The sequence below is a fragment of the Colossoma macropomum genome, unplaced genomic scaffold (assembly GCF_904425465.1).
Source record: "Colossoma macropomum unplaced genomic scaffold, Colossoma_macropomum, whole genome shotgun sequence".
In the NCBI taxonomy this organism is placed as follows: Eukaryota; Metazoa; Chordata; class Actinopteri; order Characiformes; family Serrasalmidae; genus Colossoma; species Colossoma macropomum.
In genome coordinates this window covers 21,016,846-21,034,547 of record NW_023494800.1, presented here as the reverse complement: position 1 = coordinate 21,034,547, position 17,702 = coordinate 21,016,846, and the positions used below count along the sequence as shown (strand labels likewise).

The 17,702-nt window shown below is 39.0% G+C and overlaps 2 protein-coding genes across 2 annotated transcripts in view; one reads left to right on the top strand and one right to left on the bottom strand.

Moving 5' to 3' along the window:
- Positions 1–266: 266 nt before the first annotated feature.
- On the top strand, positions 267–5,696 carry zgc:165573 (cysteine-rich and transmembrane domain-containing protein 1). Its single transcript, XM_036587754.1, has 3 exons — positions 267–422; positions 3,227–3,515; positions 5,124–5,696. Exons 2-3 carry the CDS (start codon positions 3,248–3,250, stop codon positions 5,228–5,230), a joined length of 375 nt encoding a protein of 124 aa, XP_036443647.1. The 5' UTR covers positions 267–422; positions 3,227–3,247; the 3' UTR covers positions 5,231–5,696.
- An 8,779-nt stretch (positions 5,697–14,475) lies between these two features.
- Positions 14,476–17,702, bottom strand: part of si:ch211-12m10.1 (teneurin-2) — a 117,255-nt gene continuing 114,028 nt past the window's right edge. The window contains exons 27-28 of the mRNA XM_036587786.1: positions 17,513–17,643; positions 14,476–16,464 (exon numbers count right to left, since the gene is read on the bottom strand). Coding sequence (XP_036443679.1) covers positions 15,727–16,464; positions 17,513–17,643 — 869 coding nt within the window. The 3' untranslated portion in view covers positions 14,476–15,726. The remainder of the gene's footprint in view (positions 16,465–17,512; positions 17,644–17,702) is intronic.

Below are 17,702 nucleotides of genomic sequence, written 5' to 3'. Positions count from 1 at the left end.
GAGTTCAGTTTAGCGGCTGACCTCTCCCTGCCCTCATCCTCTGCAGTCCGCTGGTCATATGAGGTTCACAATGTGAGTGAAAATCTGCCCACCTCCTGTTTATTTACCCCTTCTCCCCACCCCTTCCCTCATCTCTGACCTCACTGGGGAGTGCCAAGTCACTGAAGAAGGCGGGGCTTGGGCTGCGTCCTCGCCTCCTATTGGTCAGAGGGCGGGTCAGCTGATCATCTGTCTCTTGGAGCCCTTTCAGCATCGCGCCCCAAGCGGCCAGCGCTGTTCAGTTCATTGGTTGGCGGGGAGGGCAGACTCAGCTGGACTCCTCTGACAACGCCGTAACACCACCATAACGGGAATAAAACAAACGAAGCAGACCGGAGCCGGGCTGACGCACTGTAGCAGCACCACCGACCGTTAAACCACAGGTAAAAACAACACTTCTGAGCTTTTTGCCTTTACCGGGGGCTTCGTATATGACTCTCCTCTACTAACGGCTCGAATACGCAGTCTAGGCACTTTGCTGAGTGTCAGTATGTGTTTGGTGCAGTTTCCATCCTTGTTCGTGCCCCCGGCCCTCTAACACCAACACTGACTGGATCCTGGTACGGGCCTCTTCCGCATGGTCTTAACTTCGCTCGGATTACTCCCTTTCACAGAGCCAGAAACCGGGCACCTACTTAGTCAGGCTTAGACTTCTCTCCCCAGTGTAGTAAAGTAAAGATTTAGCACGTTCTCCGCCTTATTTCTGCCTTTTTTCCTCGGAGTGTAGTGTGGGCCCGTGATCGTCACCTCGTCGGTCATTTACTTGCGTGGGCCGATTCTCTGTCCGCCTGACATCTGCTCAACAATCACCTGCTTGTTGTTGTAAATGAACACAAAACCATCCCATTCGCCTCATTTTCAGTACTGAACACTGTTGTATTCACTGACAAATGCAGTTCATCTGCTTCAGTAATGAGCAGAACAGCAACAAGGGTCCTACTCAGGAGCTGGAAAGTAACAGCACCCTGCCATGGCCATCTATTAAGTTTAAAACGTAAACCAGTTATTTTTAACCATTTCAGAGATTTGTTCATTTTTCTTAGATACGTAACGTAACTGACCGGGTGATACGTTTCTTAATGGAACTAAACTAAATATGAATATGCTCAGAAATGAGAGTGTAAATGAGATTCGTGAGTTAATTTGAGACACACGTACATATATGCATACTTATATATTTATAGAGAAAGAGAGACTGTAAGTACATGTAGTTACGTAAAATGTTGATGTTTACTTCTACTGAGGTACATTACTCGGTAAAGAAATCTACTTTGTACTCTGTTACGTTTAGCCATTCATATTTAGTTACTCATTTCTTTGTTGTGTGTTTAATTTCATTACATTGTGTTGGGGACAAAATCTGTACTGCTTTGTGATTGGTCACACATTTGTAGCTTTAGCATTTTATTTTAGACCAAAAGGACCCAGAAAGACAAATACAGAGCCGTACAGACTTCAGTTCCTTCTTTTTGTTTGACCCATTACTTTTAGAAGGTACTTTGATTTGAGTCATTTTTTTATCTAAGTATTAACACTTCCTTGAGTATGAGTTGAGGCTACTCTACCCACCTCTGTAGATGGACACAAACTTTAATACTGAAGGAAACTGTAGGGCTACAGCAGCAACAAGACTAAGCAAAACACAGAATTTTGGAAAAAATATAGTGATATACATCTAGATTCAAATTCATATAGAGATTTTTTCCTTTATCATATATCAGCTTCTCTTTATTACGACATCATTCACCTTTGTGTTCCCGCTGTGTGTCGACTTTGCTATTCATCAAGTTAATAATTCACCACCCCTGAGGAGAACTACTCACCATGGTTTTATCTGGATTAGATATTGCATTAAATGGGACACCCAGAGAGAAGGAGCTTGCTAACAGCATGCTTAGTCATTGTATGTCCGTGGTCATTGCAGACGTCACGTCCATGTTTGAGACAAATGACACAGTGTACTCGTTCATGAGGATTTACACTCACTGATTGAGTTTACCCTGTGGAGAGGCATGGGTTTAATCTTGTGAGATAGGGTTTATGGGTATTGGCTTCGAAATCCCAGTTTGTGCTAAAAAACCCTTATTTCATCATCATTCTTGCATATTAGGTAGTCTTGTGTACTAGTGTACACGAGTCACACGTGCCTGCTCTGAAACTCATTTGTAATTCAAAATACTACAGCACCAGACCAATAGTCAGGCCAGGTCCAGTTTCCTTTCCGAAGATTGGCTCCTCTCGCTGCTATTACAACAAAAACAACCGTCTCCTACCCTCTGCTGAGCTGGAATCAATAAGGAGTAGAGACTAAATTTAGATGTGCAGATACTCGGGCACAATCTTAGCTAAAGCCCAGTCTCGTCCTGGACACTTACAGAAGCTTAGTAGAAGTTAACCAAACACAGACTGCTGGCTTTCTTTCAGGTGTTTAACTTGTGTACTATCATCAGTGATTAATATACATATTTATTAACCAATCAGTAGTCATTATATAAGTATGAATATTCATATTCCATCTGCTTACAGCAAGATGTGTTTCATAAGTCTGTATAAGGTCACAAATAATAGCTGTGAATTATTATTAAGCAACCTTTATGTGAGAACTGGCTGTATCATTTGAATGTTTGCTACGAGTGAGTCTGTGTACATACTTCCTCATTAATTTGCAATTTGCTGTCAATTATCAGCTAGAGGTGAGGCTGACTGAGGCTTAAAACACTTCTTGTTTTTAATGTCAAAAACACACCTTCACCTTACTTCCTTCTGGTGTCTGATTTAGGGTCTGTTGCAATTGGAGCACCAAGCCCTGCAGTCCTCCTCAGAGTCAGCACTTTTAGAGTCTTTTAGTGTGCAAACACTAAAATAATAGGTTGCATTTAATACAGACTAGTGCAACGTACAGGCTGTGCATTTACTGCAGCTTGTAAAATGATGATATTGATCAGAATTGTCTGTTAAAATAAGCTTATATGTATCTACAGTAACTCAGTATAGATTACAAGCATAATTCAGCTCAATGACAGGGTAATGACAGTGCATTTCAGCTCACATCTGGCCTCACGTTCCTCACAGGTGTGCAGAAATGAGGACTGGAAGACCTCAACTGCACTAGCTGGGATGTGGCTTTGTAGCATTATCGCTGTATTAACTGAATCCATGTGAAACAGTGCGTGTCTCTTGTCTACAGGTGACCTCCTCCTGTGCATAAATGAGTTACGATCATCCTCCCCCTTATACTGGCCCTGCGGCTCCTGGGTACCCTGCCCCTTCTGCTCCTGGTTACCCCGCTCAGGGATACCCACCTCAGGCCTACCCTGCTCCGGGCTATCCACCTCCCACAGATCAACAACCTTACCCCAACTTCCCCCCAGGGCCTCCTGGACAATATCCAGTCCAGCCAGGTTATCAGGGCTATCAGGTACCCCCCCAGCCACCGTATGGAGGACCAATGTATGGGGAGCCTCCTAAAAACACAGGTAAGCTTCCTGCTACTTTTTGAAATAGCATTTCCTCCTTTCTGAACTGTGTTCATATCACACTGGCTACTAGGCCTGGGTAGTAATACAACAATGATAATTATAGACAGATATTTCTTTACTGTCAGTAATTCATGCTTATGGTGTTTTTGATAAAGTTATTATGAACTGGTATAAATGTTTATGATTGGTTCTGTTCCGTAATCTGTAATTACAAATGCCTGCACTTTAAACAGGTGCTAGTTCAATTACACCTGGCAGTGATGTGCTTCGTTTAATTGCTAGAAGAGAGGGAGAAGAAGTCTAGCCTTTCACTTGCAACAGTACAAAGCAGCAAGAAGTCTAACCATTCACTAACCATTTCCTTGTTCACAAGGTTAACTAGCTCTGTGCTATGAGCAAAATGTTTTAGAAGAAGTGGAAATTGGCAGAAAAAGCCCCTTTCCTGGCAAAACTTTGTCTTTTTATGGCTTTTTTCTTATTTTTCGTTGACTGTTAAGTTTTAAAGGTGTGTGACATGTTCAGTGATGTATGTAAAGGCTCAGGAAAAGTGCAGTGTCCTCAAAATGTCGATCTTTAAAATACTTTTATAAATTAATTTGTATATTATACCAAACTGAATTTTTTTTTTTCAGGGTTCAAAATACCAGACTTAGTATATAGTATCTCAAGTTTAGGTTTGAGAATTAGGAAATGCACATTTTGATTATCAGTAATTAATGATATGGAAAAATATATTAAGATTTTATGGCCTGTTACTACAAGCATGTCTCTCAAATCAGAAATGAAATGTAAGAAAATATCATCTTGAAGGAAGCAGTACTGTGCCATCAGGCTTTGTGTCATGGTGCACATTGTTAGGTTTTGTTTTCGACACAAGTGTAACCCAGATCACTTGCTGTGCATGTGGGCTGGTTGCTGACCACAAAGAGGAACCAGTGCTGTGTGACATGCTGTTTGATCATCAGTGTTCTAATATTGAAACACAATGGACAATTCCAGATTCTTCTCTTTTACTGATATTGGTCAACAATAGTGTAGATGAACCACCGTCTTTAACATCACATGAACGTGTTTCATCATCATTATCATCATCATCAGCTCAAATGACATGACATTGTACGAGTCATCCTGCCTTTAAGACTGTATGCAGGGTTGACGTTGGATTTGGGGACCAAAGATATATTTACACATGTTTATTTTACTACATTTTCAAATACTAATGTTGAACTCAAATTTTCATAGCAAAAGATGGTCAATTTATTGTTTTCAAAAACAGTAACAGGATTTGACTAAACTAAAAAATTATTTTGTCAAGTTTTCCAGCCAAAGCTGCATAAATGGACCCGAGAGACAAATCAGCGATCATTGTAATTAATGGTCATCAATGTTGATAGATATTTAAATAGACCCTTGTATTAGGTGAAGGTGTGAAGGTTCTGCAAACTCACACGTCCTTTTTTTTAGAGTTGTTATTCAAGGAAGTGGTTCTTCTATGACACCTTTTTTTTTAGTATCTGTTGCAAGAATAAGAATATCTTGTGTCCTTTTTAATTAATTTTATTCTAATATTATTATTGTCTTATGTTCACATTGTGTTTCCCTCAGTGTACGTGGTGGAACAGGGACGGCGAGATGATTCTGGAGAGCAGGCATGTCTGACCGCCTGCTGGACGGCGCTGTGTTGCTGTTGTCTGTGGGACATGTTGACCTAATCTGACCTCACAAAGCCCTCATCTGTAAAGACCTCTCCCTCCATATTTATGTATGGCTACTGCAAAACCTACTTCTGATCTAATGAAAGGAAAAGAATCATTTTTGTTTCAGGTATTTTTCGTATTCTGGTTTGGAATACCTCTCTTCACTCCTTCAGTGACTACGCCGCTATGCACTGAGAAATATTTATAGATAAAATGCAATCCTATTTCTAGGAGAATGTTAAAATGAACTTTTTTATTTTTTCTGTAGAGATTACATGGTAATGCCTCTGACTCTTATTAGAGAACTACATTAGGATATTGTCCAAAGTTTTAGACATGGTCAACATAGAGCATGAATGTTTTTGAGCAGTCTAATGAAGCTACTGTGGGAAAAAATGATTGTTAAGCAAATGGCTGTCCAATCTGAAATGATTTCTCATTATTAAAGTGTACCGAATAAAACCCCCCTCATGTTCTGAGATTTTCTGGAGCATTTTTAGAACTTAAACTGAAATGGAGGCCTTCTGTAATGTTTTAGGTGCAGTGCAACACAGCGGGGCACTTTTGCATTCTGAAACCCTGCACAGAGGTCACTGACTTAACACAACTTAGCACTTAAGTTTTAATTAAACTCACAATGTGAAAACACAAGGCTTCTCCCAGCCTCGTTTTCAGTGGTCTTAGCTTCTGCGAGAACTTGAAGTATACTGTGTAAGATTTTAGCCAGTAGAAATGTGGGGAATTTTGTTGTCTTATAGGATCATATTAGGGTTTTGTTGGAATTTCAGTTGATGTGGTCAACTTAAGAAAAGGCTTTAGTCGTATTTTTTTTAAAGAACACAGTGAATATATATTGTTATAAATGTCAGAGTCAGTATGTGCACAGTTGAATCCCACTGAGGTGTTATTTACATGGTAACACTGTTCCAACACAACTACAATAATATGCATTAAAACAGTTAAATGTTAAAACAGAAAAATACATAAATATTTTTTTAGTTGTATTTGTGACATGTTAACTTCACTTTACATCTCCAGGCCTTAAAGAGTAATTTCCAGAACTGAAAGCAACATAGTGTGCCTTAAAGAAAAACACATCACTCTGTCACAAGGGAGGTTAAAACCACAGTGCTCTAGTGTGTTGGTCCCCCTTCCTGCCTGTGACTCTCAGTTCACAGTAAATAGTTCCCGTGAGTGTAAACTTACCCTCCACTGCCTCGTGCTATTTAAAGCCGAGCTGCGTTCTTTTTTTTCTCTCCATAGCACCAATCCAACAGGCAATCCACAGTAAGCCCCTATGGCAACCCATTCAGCTGGTGACAAAAAGCCTATCAAATGGATCCATGTTAGATGAAGACATTGTCATGACCAGAGCGTGCTCAGTTGAAGTACATGCGCTCTGGGTTCATCTTGATCTTAATTTGTGAGTGCATAATGCAACCAGTGTCACACTATCAACAGTGCTGCTCACTTATGGATCGGATCCAGCTTTAACAAATCTAGGCTAATTCATCAGAAATCAGGTTTTTACACATAGGCATTCAATCTGCATGTGAGATTGCAGTCCTCACTGTTTATAATTCATGGCTTTTCCCAATTCATTTTAAAGCTGATTACTTCTAATTATATTTTTGGTAGAGCTTTCTGTAAAAATTCACTTTTCAGTAGTTAGAATTCAGTGTACTATGCAATCAATATCGAAAATGATTTTTTACTTTTACAAATTAAATTCACACATTTAATTTTTGAATAGTATTAACAACATTTTAACTTCAGATTGAGTTGATTGATTTCTGTCATGCAACAATAGATTAAAAACTAAAACTACTTTATACACAACACTGAGTATTCTCAGCTCTATAAACATTGCTTCAAATACAGTGCTATGCAAAAATTGTGTTGTTTAAGTGAAAATACAACAACAAACTTGCATTTTTCTGCAAATTTTACTGCACACTTTTAGCTGTTTTCTGAGTTTAACATATTGGGGTGAAAAAATTTAAGTACCATTACTTTTGTGTATGTGATATGTTTTGTGCATGAAAAAGCGCAAGGGGTGTGTTAACTTTTTTCACTTAGAAAATCAACACAACATGTAGTTTGACCGGCGTGCTTGTCCACTTTTGGTTGCTGGGAGTGGACTTCACACATATAAGAACTATCAATACATTACTAGAGTTAATAGCACCTTAATTAGAGAACTAAAAATGTGTTTTCCATCATACACCAGCTGTTATTCTTTTCAAAAAATTGCTATATACAAAATTGTTACAAATGGATGTACAGCATTTTGGAATCAAACCCATATTCATATGATTTTAATATTTAAAAAAATATATTTTTTCTGCCAAAATGTAGTTCATTCACAAGTGGAAATAATTGTAATAATGATGTCTGTATTTATAGAGCACTTTTCATACCGGCGGCAGCTCAAAGTGCTTTACAGACAGGTGATAAGACTTAACAGTAAAAGAGGAAATTACTCGTATTCATTTAAACTCATAAGAAAATAACAGATCAAATTAAAAGATAAATACCAAAAAGATGTAGAATTTTCATTGAACACTAAGTTAAAGAGATGGGTTTTCAAAAGTCTCTTAGTGTGCAATGAGTTTGACTGTCAAATAAAAGGTGGAATTGAGCTCCACAGTTTAGAAGCGCAAGAGGCCTCTCCACATCTTGTATATTTCACTGAAGCTCTTTGCAGAAGGCCAGTATCTATAGATCTAAGGTCATGTGTTGGAACATAGACAGATTTTCTCTGAGGTAACATAGGTGCTTTAAAGCCATTTAGAGCTTTGAAAACTAGCAGTAGAACTTTAAAATTTATCCTAAAATATGGAAGTAGCCAGTGCAGTTCTTTCAAATGGGGGTGAGATGAGCACTCTTTATTTTCTGTGTCTATTTATCCTGTGAAGTGTTTTGATTCTTCTTGCCACTTCGAGATGCTTTTTGAAATCAAACATCGTTACACCAACTGAAAGATTTTGACGCACATCTTTGACAGTGTTGCAACAGTCCCATTTGAGGAAATCAGTGTCTTAACAGTGTTTATTGAGAAACCAGCTCAGACGAAGTAAACATTTTCAGACACATTGAACCAGAAAGCCTTTTACTTTCACACAAGTAATTGAGTAAAGAAGGAAGATTGATCATGGTGCCAGCAATGACTAAGTGAAGAGGCAATTAGTCTTTTAAAAAATGTGATGGCAACCAGTTAAGAATGAGAACGGTTCACTGCAAAAAAGCAATAATTTGTGAGAAACAAATTTCATTTAAATGTAATTTTTATCTTGTTTAACACCAAGGAAGACCTGTGTGCTCTTCTGATTAAGACAGCAGCACCACAGTACTGTCTGTGCATCTGATTATCATTTAATTTAAAACTCATTTAAACAGACTGCTGTTGCAGTGGTGCAGGAGTGTGAGCTGCAGTCCTCTGCAGAAGCTCCAGTCTCCAGAGGACCAGCACACCTGTTTCTGTAAGGCCTGTACTAGTGGAACTGTCAGGAGATCCTTACTGACAGTGAATGCAAAAATATTAGAGATGCATTGCAGCGTATTTTGCCCTCAATATACACATTTCAAATGGACTCTGGCCTGCAGGTGTTTTGAGTTGGCTGAGAGTAGATCTGCTAAACAAAGTATAAACAATCTATCTGCAGTTCTGCCAGTGCTCTGCTGTCTGGCCATGTTCATTCGGATTAATAACGTTTAAGATGATATTTAAGATAAATCTTAAACCTATATTTTCTGATGATTTAAAGGAAAGTATAGCAGTATTAATGAGAATATGAAACAGTAATCATGAGAGTTTTATTGTACCAATGAAACTGTATCCAAGAGGAGCCATATGTTTGATATTATGCACCGTAGGAAGAGATTTTCCAACTAATTCAAAGGTAAGACTAATTTGGCAATTTTAATGACTAATTTTGATGACAAAATGCTTCAGCAGACTGTTCTAAAATATTTTATCAGGATTTGAGCTAAAATAAGGCTGTATTTTCAGAAACATGAACGGATTACCATAACTAGTGATGGTGTATCCGTGAAAAGAGTCTGTTTTCAAGAGGAATTAATATATTTGATAAACACACCATGTGCAGACCTGTTACGTCTGAGTTAAATGTTTTAACACAAAATTTAACATATTCCAGTAAGGACTGAAACATGCAAAAAGTTTAGCTTTTACAGCCTTATTTTGGCAATTTTGGTGAAAAAAATAAAAGGTGACCTTTCTGACTAATTTAGATGAAAATGATTCAACAGCCTGTTTTATTTTATGTTCATTTTAACATGAACTGAACTAAAATAAAGCTGCACAGTCAGAAATCTGAGCTACCATAAATTGTGATGGTGTTTTTGTGGTCTATTTTCAAGAAGAATTAACAATATATATAAAAATGTAACAAATTCAAGAAGAAGCTAATGTGCCTCATATAATACACAACAGACATTTTCCATCTGATTTAAGCGTTTTAAGATTCAAAGATGATGTAAAATAAGCACAAAAGCAAGGATATTTTGGCAAGTTTGGTTAAAAATGCATGATGATTTTTCTGACTTATTTTAATGAAAAATGCTACAGCAGGCTGTTCTCAAACATTTCATCATGATCTAAACTGAAATGATTTAGTGTTTTAAGATGAAAATTAAACACATTTCATAGGCAACCAAAATAAGTATGAATGTAAGGCCTTACATATTTTGGCAATTGGTGAAAATTTGCAGTCTGTGCTATTAAATATTCTTGGTCTATCAAATACATTGTAAACTCTTCATGAAAACCACATTTCCTTACCATCACTACTTTAGAAACGCCCTCCTCTCCGTCGAGGTGCAGTCTTGTCGCCCTGGTAGTTCCCTGCAAAGTGCACTGCACCGGCATTCAGACAGTTTAAGGATGATTAAAACACCACAGGGAGTGAAGAAGTTCCGCTGGAAGGGAACGTCAAAGTGCACAGAGTGTAGTGAACAACTGTTTATCACTTTATAGGACACTGCAGTAAAGTTTACCCATCGGTCACTGCAGGACTCTTGAAGATGTGCATTTGATTGTGAATCTTCAGGAATGAAGGTAACTTATTTATCAACTGCAGTTCCCTGAAGTGTGTACGGGACATAACAGTAATGCTGGGGGACCCGCAGAATGAAATGCTTGTTTGGCCCTGGAATGAAACGAGCCGTTTTCCTTTTTTTGCTTGCTCATTAAAAAAACGATGGACTCTGCTCCTATTTGCAGGTTTACAGCGACGCACTGCCACGACTCACACATGTTCACATAGACACAGGCAGGACAATCAAATGAACCTCTGAGTAAATACGCCAGGTCGTCAGTGTTTAATTAGCTATGCTAGCTTGCTACATGGAGCTCGCTGGTAGCTAACATTACCTGTACTAACTAGCTTCTTACTATCGATCGAGCTATACAAAGCAAATTAAAGTTGTTAGTCACTATGACACTTTCAGTTTAAGATGGTCTGGCTGGCTTCAACCTCCAGAAAGTGGATAAAATCACACAGCATGTCTGCTATTTACAGGCTGCTGTTGGGGTCGTGATGCTAATAAAGGTGGAGCTGCCACGGCGTGTCTTCAGACTGAAGTGCTGAGCGCAGCTGCTCGATTCTGTCCGAGGTTTGAGAAGCTGCCCGGAGTGAAATGAGCAAACTAACAACTTTGAATTAAACTTGTCCGGGATCCTGTCAAAGATGTGCGCCTGTACAAGCTGTAGCATTTAAGGTGGAACATTCGATTAAGAAGCTGGAAAACACAAACTTCAGCCTCGTTTGAAGAGGAACACCAGCTCTGCCCGTTGACCTTGGTTGGACCTTCAGAAAGAAAGTCGTAGCTTTGGAAAGGTTATAAAAAGTGTCGACATCTCCTTCGCAGCCCGGAACTCCATTTCTGCGCGTAGTCCGCCATTTTCTTGGCGTTGCTCCGTTGTCGTATGTAAATTTTGAAATCGGGCCGTTTTACCGCCCCAATTTACAAATGCAGGATTTGTGTTTGAAGGAGGAGACAACATGTTTGAGGTTCACAGTGTGTCAGTTCTATGGACCGAATTCTCCTTATTCAACTGTGCCCATGTAAATACAGTTTTCCATTCTATGGCACCTTTAAGGAGGTTTTACAGTATAGTTTATGTAATACACCACGTGCAGAAATTGTCCTTCGGTTTCAAGTCTTTCACTTGAAAATTTACACATTTCAAAGACGGACCCAAAATACACACAAAGGTGAAGCTAGCTGAAGTTTTTGTGTTAAGAAAAGTCGGTTTTTAAGAAGAATTTAAATTGTATTTGAAATAGAATACATCATGCAGACATTTACTGTCTAAGTTAAGTGTTTTAAGATGAAAATAAATTTCAAAGACAACCAAAATACGCACAAAGGTAAGGCTGTAGCTTTATGTATTCTGGCTACTGGTGAACCTGTAAAAACGAGATTTTTCTGTCTTACTTTAATGGTAAATGCTTATGCAGCCTGTTCTATTACATTTTCTATGGTTAAAAGTAAAATTAAGCTTAGAAATATGAACCGTTGATATTGATGCTGTTTCCATGGCAAGAAAAGTCTGTTCTCAAGAAGAATTTACAATATATTTGATATAATACAACATGTGCAGACACGTTCTGAATTGTGTTTTAACATGAAAATGAAAGTGTTTCAAAAACACACAAAGGTAAGTCCTTATGTATTCTGGCATTTCTGATGAAAAACAATGGTGATTTTTATGCCTAATTTTGCTGAAAAATGACTCAGCACATAGAAAATAGAATTATTTTGCATTATCAGAAAAATGTCAATGTATGGACGTTGGGCCTCATTCACTAATAACTTTCTAAGTTTTTCTTAAATTTGTTTACATCAGATTCATGACGTGTTCTTAAACTGCAGAATTGTTGGCACACAAAACTTATACTCATGCAATTTTGGTAGAAAAAAACTGCAAGGTGATTCGTAATGAAGTCCTTTCTGGACAATGTTGGCCTCAAGGAAGAAGCATTATGAAACTGTGTTGAATGACACTGCTGTAGCTAAATGGGACTAATGATACAGTTTTGTGGCTTTGAAGACACATCACACCATCACCTGCAGCTTGCAAGGTCCAATGTGAACCATGAGCTCAAATCACGTCACACCACAGCAGCAGCCTTTACTGCAAGATGAATGTATGAACATTTAGCTTTCTCAACAGCCTTTTTCTTCTATTAGCATGAAACAGCATGAACCTCATTTCACTGGATAAAACAGTGTTGTAGTTCTCCCTCACCCCCAGCATCCAGCTTTTGTTCCTTAGCCCAGTGCAACCACAGTTTTTGCTGAAGCTCTGCAAGGTCATCTTCTGCCGTGCTCCATCACTGTCACAGTGTGATGAGCTGTGCACTTAAAGTTGTACTGAACTGTCAGTTGACAAACCGCTCATTTGTACTTTTCACTGCTGGTAGACCATTCCAGATACACAAGACACTGCTGAGGCTGGAAAAAATACACTCAAAACAGCACATCTAATGTCATTCCCTGTTAAATTCTTCACCTGCCTATTCTCCTTCATGCACACGATCCACGTCAACTGTCACATTTCTTAAAAATCCACAGTGTGGATGGGATAAGTCCGATGTCTGATGTCTTGGTCATTGGTCAGAGTATCACGGTCATGGTCAGAGTATCTACTGCAGAAATAGTTTTGGATTTAGAAGACGTTATGTAAGGCGTGCTAGTGAGTAACTACTGTATTTAAAGTGGTAACATGGTACAAATGAACACGTAGCAGTGCTGTGACAGGACTGTGTCAGATTTATTGCAGTGAGGCAGCATTACAGTTTACCTTTTCGTAATCACATTACAGTCACTTAACTTCACTACTTGCGTCACTCATAAGCGGGAAATATGAATTACGTGCGATTTGTTTCGTCCTAAATTCCCTCTTCATACAGGTGTCTGTCCTTGAATGTCATTTGTTATCAATTTTGGCCTAAAACCTAATTTTAATATAAACTATTACTTCCGTGTTTTCTGTCAAAACCGCACTTTCAACTGAGATCAACGCGCGCGAGCTAACGTGCTTTTGTAGCTACAGCCATTCACGTTCCCTTTGACAAACCAAGTGCTCGGGCGCGCGCATTCACTTAACAGATAACGACACCAAATAACACGGGAACTACGGAAAGCGAAAAGGTTCAAAAAGGTTTGTACGGCAGCAGTTTCACTCAATCGGCCACGAGCAGTACAAAAAGTATTTATCAGTACGACTGTTTGCTGTTTACTCGAATTGAAAGTAATATTTATCACGGAATCTCAATTATGCCGTGTTTGGGTGAATTCATATTGGGGATTGGGTTAAAATTAAATCTGTTTTGAACCTTTTCACTTCCCGTAGTTCCAGTGTTGCTTGGCGTTGTTTAATGAATGCGCGCGCCCGAGGACCTAAATTGGTAAAGGGAACATGAGTTTGAGGGAGAACTGGATCTGATAGAACACCTGGCAGCAGCTTTTGTTTACAGTTTATTCTCACAGTTTTCTTACCTGTTTTTGGAAGATAGCAAAGTGTGTGGAGGACTTTAAGGTCTGTTTCCAAAACGTTGTACAGCCAAATCGATTTAAACCAGAATACACAAACGGCAGCAGCTTGAAGACGAGAGAGCAAACCACTCTGAATGATTTTGTTTACATCTAAATGGTTGAATGAATCCTGCAAAATCGGTGGAGGCCCCCTTTAAGAAATTAAAGGCTGTGGCTTGCTCAAAGGCAGGGATAGCAACATACCTTTTACATGATGTTTACTGAGATTGGCTTTTTTTTTATCTAAATAATGTACTGAAAAGACTACTGGGTTTTCCCTTATACTTTCCAGATGGTAGAGATTCGCATGGGTTTTAGAGAGAAATGCAGACGTAACTAAGAGCAATGTAGAAGTACGCAATACTACATTTTTCCAGGCAGTAATGAGTCAAGTTTATAGTTTGAGAGATGTAATTAGTAATTATTGATTACTTTTTTTGAATAACTACACCAACACATAAAAAGTGTTTTCATCTGCTTTGAGATGAATGACTCTCAAAACCTACTCCAAACTGACTTTGCCAAAGCAAAATCACACGTCTTATTATCTGTGCATTTACAGTATAAATATTTCTCATTGTTTTCTGCTTCTGCACAGACATCTCAGATACAACACACACACATTCACATTTATCCGTATATAGCCCTGTTTACTGGTTATTCAGATGTCCTGTGAGAAAGAATCGCACAGAATGTGTAAAAATGGAACTGTTTATTTTCAGAAAACTCCCAAACAACCTCCGTCCTAGAGTGTCCATAGGTGTTTTTGCACTAGTTGAAGTATGTCGACATCCACACTGTGGTGCTTCACAGTGAGAGGGGACAGATTCTGGTACAACAACGGTAATTAAACTCAATTAGAAAAAAAAAGGTCTATAGATGCTTGAGCTCTGAACACTCAAATGTCACACAAATCTGTCCCCATGGACTTTCCTTGCCATGGATTTACTCTGAACATAATGATAGTCACTTCCTTAATAAATGTATATGTTGGTTTACAATCGAGTCCTCCTAATTGACGACAAAGTTTTACATACAGTATGAGCGCAATATGTTTCACAGTTTCAAAGACTTAAAGTATTAAACAATCTGAAAAGACAACATATATTAGCTTTCTGTATCGCCATTGCTTTGCTGAAAATGAAATTCAATAAAAAAACCTTATGCAGTTTAATTACATATAATACAAAGGGTAAATAAAATGATCAACCTTTGTGGAGATTCATGGTCGGTAGCTTGTTCAGCTCAAACGTCCATCTCCTCGTGATTGTCATATAGTGCAAACGGAAAAGGACAGAGATCACTGGAGCCACACTTGATCGGCACTTCAAAGGTGTATTCCAGTGAAGGGCTCTTAAGAGAAGCTCGCCATAGTACAAGTCAAATCTACATACATAATATGAAGTCTCTAAGATGAGTGAGACAAAAGGTCAAGATAAGAAACATCAAAGTTCCTTCTGAACAAGTCCTTGAAATGAATCCTGCATGGTTTATTGTTCTTAGAGCTGATATATATATATATTGGCAAGTGACGGCTGTTTAAGTATCATTCTCGTATTTTGAGGCCTGAGATGGTGACTAACTAACTGCTTTAATGTGTTCTACATCTGTTGTGTATTTTTCAAAGGAGCCTTACTATATGGAGGTCAGGAAATCCAAGCCATCACTTGGCTGTCACGAAAACACCACTGTAATTTACACTCACCCAAAATGACCTAAAAATATTTGCCTTTTTTTTCTAAAAAGTCTAAATTCCCTTACAAAAAAGACAGTTTGTGTAGTTACAGGTGCTTTTCAAAATCGAGAATGTTTTGGCCGCTGACTGCAGTTTTTCCAAGTTGATGAAGTCTTTTATGAAAGATGCCTGCAGTTCTCTCTGGACAAGGTCTCTGTTCTCTCCGTGGGAGATGAGGGAGGGGGCAGTGGCCGCAGCAGTCTGGGCTCTGTTACCTCTTGCCCATCTCGTTCTGTTTGAGAAACTGGACGTTAGTGCTACTGTCTGCGAGTTCAGGGTACTGCTCCACAGGTAGAACGTAGTAACCCTCGTAGCCTGAGACCTTGCCCGTGGCCAGCAGTTGTTGCTTCTCGCTCTCCGTCCACGTGCGGCCCCCATCCCTGCCTTCCTGCACGTGCTGCTGTTCCCTGGCCCAGGCCCCCGCCATCGCCCTCTGGTGGGCCTGTTCCAGCACTCGAGCGCGCTCCTTCTCCAAAACCTCCGGCGCTAGCCCATAGCGGATGCTAAAAGCTAACGTTGCTGTGTGGATTTCAATGGTAACGCCTCTACGCGAGCGCCCGCTGACGGTCACGTTGACGCCATTCTCAGGTGTCTTGCGGCCACTGCTGAAGCCCAGGGCCAACAGGTCACCGTCTGCTAGCCCTAACTTCACAAAGAAGTGCCAGTCACGGCCGTCGATGGTGTAATGTGTACCTTCCAGGTAGATGGAGTTGCTCAGAAGCTGCGCAATCTTTCTGCTTTCCTCGCTGGCTGCGCTGGACACAGATGTCAGCACATGGCCGTCCCGGATGGCCAGCATCATGCCCTTGCCGACAATGGGGGTGCTAGTGCCAAACCAGTAGCCCGGCTTGTCCCGCTTGGCCCGCCGCTGTTTGTTGAGCAACCGGCCCTCTAAGGCCATGAAAGCCTGATTGTGGCGCTCCACTGAATGTTGGACTCCAGTAAACAGCTGTGAACATAAATATGAAATATGTAAATGTAAAGGTGTCAGTGAAAACAGGTTGGTCCCCAAAATCATTTAATGTTCTGTAGTTTAAAGTTTTTGCACCTTTAATGGAAGCTTTTGTTTCACCATATGTTACTGAGGACATTTTTATTACAGTTTTTGTATTTTTAATGAACACATTATACAATATCTGCTCTACATTGTTTTCTTTTGGCTATAGCATTCTGAATGTTTAATTAGGATGGAAACTAAGTATTATCATTAAAATGCCTCATACTTTAATTGGTATATCACACTGAAAGTCGTACTGTGTAAATAAAATGCTGTTTGCAGAGTTTAAATTCCACCATCTTGGAACTATGATTACAAATCTGTAATGTGCCACCGACATATAGAATTGTTTTGACATGCTTTCTTTTTTAAGAAATTTCATATTGGTGGAAACATTTCCGATAATTACCAGTGTTTTTACAGGGTATTGCCAGAATTCAAACTTAAGATCTCTGGACGAGTTGTGCCACTGGGTGAGTCACCCCTTATTCATGGTGAAAATAAAAATAAGAAAAACATGTGAAGTGCACCCAGGCATGAGAATAACATACCACAATTTAAATTAGGATTTAATAAATGAAAATACAAAAGCAAGAGGTAATTACAGAAACCAAATAAATTCTAGTTAACTCCACTTCCAGTGCTACAATATTTATATTTATCAGTGTGAATTTTTCAGTTTTTTCTAAGTCTCACAACTGAGAAATGATAATCGTTGTTGGTAAAATGCTTTTTATTAAAAAAAACTTTTGGAGTATAAGATTAAAATAAATACACTATTATATTTTCCAAATAATCTGAATGTTTTGTCCCTTAAAATGCCACTGACAAGAATTTTTAAATCTGTTAGGCACTAATAGAAAACAGAATTAGCATTAATATCTAACGTGATGTCCTACAAGTGCAGTTTCTGCTCTTACTGGGTAGTTTATTTCTAGAGAGTCAACTGCTATCTACTAATGAGTTTAATATTTAAACATTAGTGCCAGAGCAAACTTACCTGGGCATTGTCACAGTCCTGACTGGAAAGCAATTCATATGGAGGGTCAACAAAGTACAAAGGGTGCCTGGGAAACCCAGGTATGATGTTACTCAGCTGGAAACCAAACATGACCAGCCAGCTCTTTACATCTACAAAGAGAAAACAGAAAATCATGGATATTTTTCCACAAGGATTACATTTGAAAATC

Bases quoted from the DNA above. Each gene is read 5' to 3' on its own strand.
- zgc:165573 (XM_036587754.1), top strand. From the start codon at position 3,248: ATGAGTTACGATCATCCTCCCCCTTATACTGGCCCTGCGGCTCCTGGG. The intron at 3,516-5,123 runs GTAAGCTTCCTG...TGTTTCCCTCAG, and splicing joins GGAGCCTCCTAAAAACACAG to TGTACGTGGTGGAACAGGGA.